General features: G+C 28.7%; 1 protein-coding gene across 2 annotated transcripts in view; it reads left to right on the forward strand.

Moving 5' to 3' along the window:
- The first annotated feature begins 6,813 nt into the window (after nt 1-6,813).
- The window catches only part of LOC105110027 (probable terpene synthase 9), a 6,020-nt gene continuing 3,191 nt past the window's right edge, over nt 6,814-9,642 (forward strand). For both annotated transcript variants that reach the window (XM_011004923.1, XM_011004924.1), the window contains exons 1-2: nt 6,814-7,150; nt 7,231-7,477. In XM_011004923.1, the coding sequence (XP_011003225.1) occupies nt 6,899-7,150; nt 7,231-7,477 (499 nt within the window). In that variant the 5' untranslated portion in view covers nt 6,814-6,898. The remainder of the gene's footprint in view (nt 7,151-7,230; nt 7,478-9,642) is intronic.

Raw genomic sequence — 9,642 nt, forward strand, 5'->3', positions numbered from 1 at the left:
GATAAACGAAACTTGCTTGTTGATAAAATTGTTGTTTTATTTTTGTATACTGAGCCCGTTATCCTGGTGAACTGCTACTGAGCATTATCTTTGTTGGCTAATTTAACGTGTTTTGTTCTCTCAGTCGAACTTCTTGCCATCGCTAATTAAATTTAAATTATTTTTCTTAAGAAAGAAAGGGGATGGGATTTTTCTGTATCCCTATATTCATTGAATTATATATTAGATTTCTTTTTAATTACATCCCAATGATTCAAAGTTTCTAAGATTAAAATTTAATTAAAGGACCAGTTATCCTTTCCATATCCCATTGGACTCGCAGTCCACCTGCACAACATTCTCAATTAATTTCTGGAGAGATTCATATATTTAGAAGATTTTTTTTTTTAATTAGAAACACCTGATTAACCCAATTATAATCAGCTAATTTCTATTAATCAAACAAGCTAGCAACGTTTGCATTCTGTGAGCAGCGTTGCTAGCTCTTCCTATACCCTGTGTTTGTTCAAATCCTGTGTCTGTTCAATTAAATTCGCAGACATATATAGAGTGTTATTCCTTGTTCTTTGGTGCTCTAGAAAGATGGTAACGTGTAAGAGAAGAACTTGCAATGGCTTTTTTAAGAATCTATGGTTTCTCACCTACTCTGCATATCGTTTCTTATCTGGTGGCAACTTGCAAGTAGTAACAATTCATCTTATTGGAGAAACTGTGCGCATCAAAGTTATGATTTGGTTTATGACACTCTCTTACAATTTATTTGATGTCTATAAGCATCTCGTAGTATCCATGCATTTCACATCATAATTATTAAATCTCGTCCTCGGCCAGCTAATCTGGTAAACTTATGATCTATAGCCTGAGTTTTAATTAAAACATGTTTTGACATCTACATGATCAACTCAGTTAACCTAGTGGATTGATGCGATAAACTCACATCTCGTAACTTGATTTAGATTGGGTTTTAATTCAAATTTATTTTGACATTCATCTCATTAATTTCCACAGTATACTTGACCTAGCTGAACCAGTATCAAACTTGACAGGATGAAAATCAAGGTTTTTCTAAAAGATTCTGAAACCATATTATTTTAGATATAAATGATAGGCTTGAGTGTACCCAATTACCTATAAATTAATCGAACGTATCAATAACAAGATAAATTTTCAAGCAAAATCCTGAATCAAGTCTGACGAACAGGATTTTAACGTTCATTCTCACCAGAAACTGCACAATTATTGATCTTCAAAGATCCTGCTCGTCTTTCGAAGATTTGTCCACAAACGACACAAGATGATGTGGAATATGAATAGGCACCGTACTCCCTAATCAGCCCATGTCTTCATCTGTAAAATTCAGAGGATTCTGTTCAGATCTGTATATTATTCATGCTTTACAACTGGTATATAATACAAGGAAATGAGACACGATCCAATAATAAAACCTAAACAGTTGCTAACCGAGAATAATTCCTGAACATAAGTTTCTAATAACTGGACAATAAGTTATATATGGAATGTGCAGATATATGTGTAGATATGACGTTGATATCATCACTTGCCAATTAATCCCATGTGACTAATCTTTCATGTATATTTTCAAATCTTTTAGATAGGTATCAGCTAGAATTTAGATATCTTTTAACCCCTCCAACATCGTGCCTGTCTCTTGTATCTATCTCTAAGGAGTCTGTTTCCCTCCAACAATTATTGGTCTATCACAAATCAGCTTCATTACTCCTTACATGTTAATCTGTCGTCCTAAAATTGATTGGTTTTAACATCATTGATATATGCTACATGTCCACTGCTTGGTGTTATGGTAAAACTACCACCTAGGATGTTTAATTTGCTGATGCCAGCAATCACTAAATAATTAAGCAGATAATTGGGATAGATTAACTACTTAGATTTTGAGTTTATTTTTTTTATTATTACAAGTTTGAGAATTCTTATAATCACTAAAAACTTACATAATTATTAACTTTAAAATTCATAAAATTAATTAAAAAAAATCATATTAATGAGAAAAATAATAATTTAATAGACATGTTTTTTGTTTATTAATACGATCAAATTTGTATATTGTAGTACATAAATCCACCATTTTATGCAATTAAAGCTCACACTGTTCAAGATTTTTCTTGTATTTTCTATCTCACAAAATACACTTCCATTAATTGCGGTGTTTTAAAGTATATATTATGACTTGGGTATCATGAGATGGCATCAACGTGTGCTGCCATATGTTTATAAAATAAATATATTTGATAGAATTATAATTATGAATCAATGTTAGATAAATAATAAAAATTAAAAATATGATGGAGCAAATATTTCATGATGGAAAAAAAAGTTGTGTTGACAATAAAAAAAAACTTAGAAATTAAATAAAATGATTTGTAGCAATCCACATTGTTATGTGAGGAAAGATACAGTGTTGTCGCTACATAACTTAACTTTTCTGTTAATAAAAAACAAAAAAAAAATATAAAGTTAAATTCTCTACCAGCTTAGTATTAAAAAAAACCAACAAAGATAATTTTGGAAGGAAAAAAACCATGAGAAAAAATATTGTAGCAATTGACAATGTTTTGTGAGGAAAACTACAGTGTTTTTCCTGATAAAATAAAATAAAAAACCATATAGAAAAATATTTTAACAATTTATAGTATTTTGTGAGAAAAACTACAATATTTTTCCCATATGATTTAGCTTTATTATAATTATAATTCTTAACCAACTCAATATTAAAAAAAAAATTCATAAAGATAATTTTGAAAAAAAAATCATAAAAAAATCATATGAAAAACACTACAACAATTCACAGTGTTTTAAAGAAAAACATTACAGAGTTAAATCCTTAATCAACTCAATATTAAAAAAATCAGATCAACAGCGATAATTTTAGAAAAAAATAACACAAAAAAAGAAGAAAAAACCATGTTGGAAATAATGTATTAATTCATTGTGTTTTGTGATATAAGCTACAGTGCTTCCCCACATGATTTTGTCTTATTTGTAATAACTTGTAATTGTAATTCTCAATCAACTCAATATTAAAAAAAATAAAATTAAAAAAGATAATTTTTTTGAAAAATCATAAGAAAAAAACCATGTAGAGAAACACTAGAGCAATCCACAACGTTTTGTGAGGAAAGTTACAATACTTTCCCTATATGCTTATATTTTATTACAAAGTTAAATTCTAACCAACTCAATATTAAAAAAATAAAATTAACAAAGATAATTTAAAAAAATATTATAAAAAAAAGAAAACACAAGAAAATAAAAAAAAAAACCATATGAGGAAAAATTATATCAATCTGTAGTGTTTTGTAAGGAAAAACTTGTATTTACTTATAATTGCGATACTTATCTAGATCAATATATAAAAGATAAAATTGATAAAGATATTTTAAAAAAAAACATAACAAAATATAAAAAACCATGTGGGGAAAAACACTATAGCAATCCACAGTAATTTATGAGAAAAGTTACAGTGTTTTCCTCACATGTTGTAACTGTAATTTTTAACCAGCTCAATATTAAAAAATAAAATTGAAAAGGATAATTTCAAAGAAAATTATAAAAAAACAAAAACAAAAAAAAATATACGGAGAAACATTATAGCAATCAACAATGTTTAAAGAAACAATATAAAACTAAATTCTCAATTAGCTTAATATAAAAAAATAAAATCGACAAATATAGTTTTACAAAATAAAAAATAAAATACAAAAACTATATAGGAAACCACCATGGTAATTCACAATATTTTGAAGGAAAAAAATTACAAAATAAAAATTTTAATCAGCTCAATATTTAAAAAGTAAAACCAACAAATATAAGTTTAGAAAAAAAAAAGAAAAAAGAAAAAAGAAAAAAGAGGAAAGTTGGAAAAAATAGAAGGAAAGTAATTTTGGAAAAACAAAAAAGGAAAAAAAAAAGAAAAAAGAAGAAGAGAAAAATAGGAAAAAAAAAAAGAGGAATGCAATAATATCGCCACATAATGTAGTTTCTTTGTTAATATATTACTTGGATTATTGGCATATGATATGCATTGCATCATATTAATATATTTTAATATAAAAATACTTAGGTAATGCTAATATTTTTTTAGCATATTATTTTATAAATTGTATGAGCTTTGATTTGATATGACTTGATCAACTTTACGAGTTCAAAAATAACTTAGATGATATATAAAAATATAGTTTTATTCAAAATAAATATTCAAGATGACATATTTTTTTTACAAATATTGAGATGATAATATATATATATATATATATATATATATATTGAATCAATTTAGGTCAACTAGGGTTTATCTGTCAATCTTTATACCGGATCATGAGATTATGATAACCCCATAGAAAGAAAATCAAAACATACTATAAAGCTCAATTTTCGATAAACTCAATGTTGAATTATGAAAATAAAAAGAAAATCAATTTTAAAAAAATCAAACCCCTTATTTAGGTCTAATCTCCAATAAACCTCATGTTGAGAAAAATAATTGAAATTGAACAATTGATTAAAAACATATAAAAAACTCAAGTTAACTTGGATTAACCTATCAAACTCATAAGTCAAGTCGTAAGATAAGGATAATTTCATAAAAAGAAAATCAAATAAATCATGAGATCTAATTCTCAATTAATTCAATTTTAAAGGATAAAATTAAGATAAAATAGTCAATTAAAAAAAGTAGAAAGAATTTGAGTCAATGAAGTTAATAAGTCAAATTGACAATTCAGATAGTGAAATTGAGATAATTTTTTAAAAAAAATTAAAAACAACTCATGAAATTCAATCATTAATAAATTTAATGTTAAATAAAAAAAATACTATTTATAAATAATATTTTATTAGAAAGAGTACAATAAAATCAATTCTCTTTTAATTTTTTATTAATTTATAGAAGCATAATTAACATATAACACCTTTGCAAATTTTGCTACCTTCTATTGAATCATATGCCATAAACAATAAGGATAGCAATTAAAGGATTATTTTGATGGTAAAAAACATGTGTTCCTTCTTATTATTTATCTAGTGTAGGATTCTTTAAATTGTTAAGAAATACAATGTTTGATTGACATATAATTTAATCTAGGAATATAATTTAACATTAAATAAAAAAATAAAAAATAATGATATGATGTATTGTACCTAATTTTATAAATACATTTAAAATTACATAGAAAAAAAAAATATATCTAACATCTTATTTTTAAAAGAGAAAACTATTTGATTTAAGAAATCATCACTTAATATTATAGTTACTGAAAACCCTAATTGATCAATAAAGATTCTATAGTACATAATTATTTATACAAAAAAAAATACTATCATTCTTTAAGCATCATATTTAATACAAATTGTATTACTGATTTTGTTTTATATTACTACGGTTTGTTATATTTTATTTTTATGGTTTATTTATAATATTTTTAATTTTAGTATCAGTAAATATTTAATTATGAATAATTTCAACCTTACGTTGAAAAATATTACGAAATTACAAGCGGGTGAAGAAGAAAGACCTACCTAGTGTAGGCTATGTTTGTTTTTCGAAAAGTGATTTTAAGAAAACCACTTTTCAAACATTTCTATATTTGTTTGTCATTAAAAAATTTGATCAACGAAAAATACTTTCCTGTCAAATAAAAATTTACCTTGGTTTACAAAAAAGTGTTTTATTTTTATTTTAGGTGAAAAACACTTTCTAAAAGTTAGAAAAAATTTAAAATGTCATATTATTTGCTGATTATATCAAATTCGATCCTCAAACTATATATATATATATTGTTTAAAATATTTTTTTTCAATGTCATCCCTTATAATTTAATTTTTATATTAATTTTGATTTTTATTTTTATAATTTTTTATTTGCTTTTTTATTATTATTTTTAATTAAAATTTTTTATCTATCAAATTTGATACTCATTCTTTTAATTGTTACTTATTTTATTTGAAATAATTTATGAAATGTTAATTATTATTATTATAATTTCTTCATCTTTTAATTTTTTAATTTTTTAGATTTGATCTCTATTATTTTGATTATTATTATTTTATTTGAGATAATTTTAAAAATTATATTTTTTTCAATTTTATTCTCATTCAACTTTTTAATTTGTAAGATTTATTTCTTATTATTTTATTAAACTTGAAAAAAATAAAATATTAATAAATCATTTTCTAACTCAATTTCAATAACATAACTAAACACTAAAAAATATTTTTTAACTTTATTTTTTATTACACTATCAAATATAATAAAATAATTCACTTTTTAAAAATTTATTTAAATCCTTGAAAATTAAAAAAAAAAAAAAAAAAACAGTACCGTAGTTAGTGCTGAGGGCGATGGTTGGGCGGTGGTGGGGACCGGTTAAACAACGCTTCTTTATTTCCTTCTGTTTCTGTTTTTTTACCTAATAGGTCGTTGTTCTCGGGCTCTCTTCTATGTTTTTGCTCTCTGTGTTTTTCGTCTCCCTGACTCTCTCTGTGTTTTTGTTCTGTCTCTTTTTTTTTGGTTTTTGTGTTTTGGTTGGTTCATTAATCTGTTGTTTGGGGGGTAACAAATATTCCTTTAATAGAGTTCTCAAAGAAAGCCCAGAAGTCTGTTTCTTTTTTGTTTCGTGTTCTCCTGAGTTCTTTATTTTTTCTTTGATTTTATAGGCCAAGCCCGTAGTCTTCTCCATGAAATTAGTCCCTTAGCTCTTAGGATGACGATCTCGTGGATGAAGATGACCGTGGGTCATGCTTGACCTGAGTTTGGAGGGATGAGGACTCCAACAGTCCTGCAATTGTTGGATTATATCGTGTTTCTCATACCAAGTAGTTTCTCCACTTTCTTGATCTCGAGATCATATCGGCTTCTCCAATGGAATTTGCAGTGTTTGCCCTTTCTCCCTCGAGTCTAGTACTCCCCTCACATTTTCCTAAAACGACCATACTTTCACGGAGCCATATTTCAGCGAGAAACAAGCTATTCCAATCATCAAGATTACCCTCTCTCAAGAATGCTTCCATATTTAAGATATTGAGCATGAACAATGAGGAACGAAGATCAGCTAATTATCATCCTAGCGTCTGGGAACTCCAACTCATTGAGTCCTTAAGCACTCCCTATTCAGTGAGTAATATTAACTCGTTAACAAGTACTTATTTCGCTTTCACATTTCCCCACTAACTTCTGGCTTGTGGGGTTTTCAGTATGAGCTTCACGCCAATCGATTGGAGGAGCTGAAGCAAGAAGCTAAAAGAGCACTCGTGTCCACCAATGAACCCCGTGCCAAATTAAAGCTGATTGATTCAATTCAACGGCTGGGAGTTGCTTATCATTTCGAAAGAGAGATTGAAGAAGCTATGAAGCTTACTGAACTAGATGTTAGTGGGGATCTTCAAACAACTTCATTGCACTTTCGGCTTCTAAGGCAGCATGCCTTTTCAGTGAGCACAGGTGATATTATTCTCACAAGTCTAGATGCAATTAATTTTATTTATTCTAATTACTAGTTGTTGTGCCCCGCTTATTCGAACTTAAAATAGCAATTTCAATATTATTAAAACCTCGATGTCCAAATTAGAAAGATTATTTAATGTTCACTAAGTTTCAGGTTTATAATGTAGAATATTCTACTCATTTATTTTTTATTTATTTTTTAATAATGATTGAGTCATTTGTTATCGAAAAACATGTTCTTTCATCACCTAATTATATAAAAACATATTATATTATAATTTTGTGTAAATGGAATTAACAATTGTAGCTATAACGTAGTATCGAAAAAGATAGCGAATGTCCCGACTGCTTATGGAGCCTTGGACCAATCCTCATGAACTAATTATATAAAATATATTATAATTTTAACATATATGGTTAAAATATCACATCAAAAAAAGAATGAGCGTTCCCACTCCTTATAAAGCCTCGCAATTCTTGTCATGCAAGGCATCTCTTAAGACGAGCCATGCTCCAAATGCTTATAAAACCTTTGACAAGCCTCCTGTACCTTTTGAGATTAGTTAGGTTTTGTGTGGGATTGGGCCTCGAAACCTTTTCTAGACTTAGCCCATTTGTCTCATCTAGACTTATTTATCCCCTCTCTTAAATTCAACATATATTTTTCAGAAAATAATCTTCTTAAATTTCCAGCTACAAGTGTAGCTGAGGTAACATTATGGGGGTTTGGGTTTTTAAAATGATATACGGCTTCCGGATCATTTGCTTTTGTATGAGTCTTGTCCTTAGCTCTCCTAACTAAATCCACCGATACTCCCCTGGATGGGCTCTTCCCCCTTTGAATTTCCTCAGACTCGGTATTTTGGGCATGGAACTTATCTCCAGAATCTATCAAGCTGTCCATCTAGCTGTCTTTTTGCCGTGTATTTGCCTTTCAAACTCTTGTTCCTCATCAAGAGAGCATTTTGATTATTCATCAACCCCTCTCCCACTTGAATTCCCTCCATCTCGGAATTTCCTATATCTATAATGCTTGTTTCCATATTATTCCCATGCAGCACATCAAACCGTGATCCCCTCTCCTGGTTTTTCTCTATTACCCCTCTTGAGGTCCCTGTGTCCGTGATGTTTGGTTGTGATCTTCTCCCCTAATTTGTTGGCATATTTTACTCCTTAGACAATGTTAACTTTCCGTATCTTCTCGCCGTCTTCCTGGTGACCATCCACCGACCATACTGATCTGTAATCTCTGATCTCCGGTGCCTTAACATCAATGCCAACACCACAGTTGGTAACTGTTTCCCTCAGACCTCGATCCATTGCAGTGTCATCATGACTGGTCTCCCCATGCTTTTCACCATAAGGACAATTTTCTTTTTGATGCCCATATTGACCTCAACCAGAAGCATATAAGATGCAACCCCTCATAGGTTATCCGTAGAATATGTCGTTTTAATTTAGGGTCTGTTTCTTTGTTTCTTTCTGTATTCCAGAAGCGTTTTTATAAAGATTTAATTTTTTTTATTAATTTTAAATTAATATATTTTTAGTGTTTTTAAATTATTTGGATGTATTAATATTAAAAATAATTTTTAAAAAATAAAAAAATATTATTAATATATATTTTAATATAAAAAATAATAACAACCACACCTCTAAATATACTGTTGAACTTTGATAACAATGACTTTGTAAGATCAACTTGTACACATATGCGTACATTGTCCTCGGGTGCCAATAGCAGTGGTTCTGTCAATCTTAAACGTTCTCCCGATGTAGTTTCCTATCATCCAAGGCACCCCATAATCATAATATTCCATTGCGAGATCAGGCAATCTCACCCAAACCACTACTCTGTCAATCGTGGCTTCAAATGGATCAAAATTTGGATGCCACAGTCTCATCGTGAGATAATGACCTGTAATCATCCACGGTCCTTCAAAAGGACAAAATCTCTATCATCTGAATTTGAAGATTTTGTCAGAAAAAAGTCATTACCCAAATCGACGTACTAAATCCCCCTGAATCTTCCATAATATTGTAGTCGTTGCAATGAGATACGTATAACCTACTCCTACTCGTCTACCCATAACTTTCACAACGATTTTTTGATGCCTAGGTGCCCTTATACGGTCCCCCCCCCCCCCCCCCTTCCGTGCTTG

Source organism: Populus euphratica, unplaced genomic scaffold (assembly GCF_000495115.2).
Source record: "Populus euphratica unplaced genomic scaffold, PopEup_1.0 scaffold431.1, whole genome shotgun sequence".
In the NCBI taxonomy this organism is placed as follows: Eukaryota; Viridiplantae; Streptophyta; class Magnoliopsida; order Malpighiales; family Salicaceae; genus Populus; species Populus euphratica.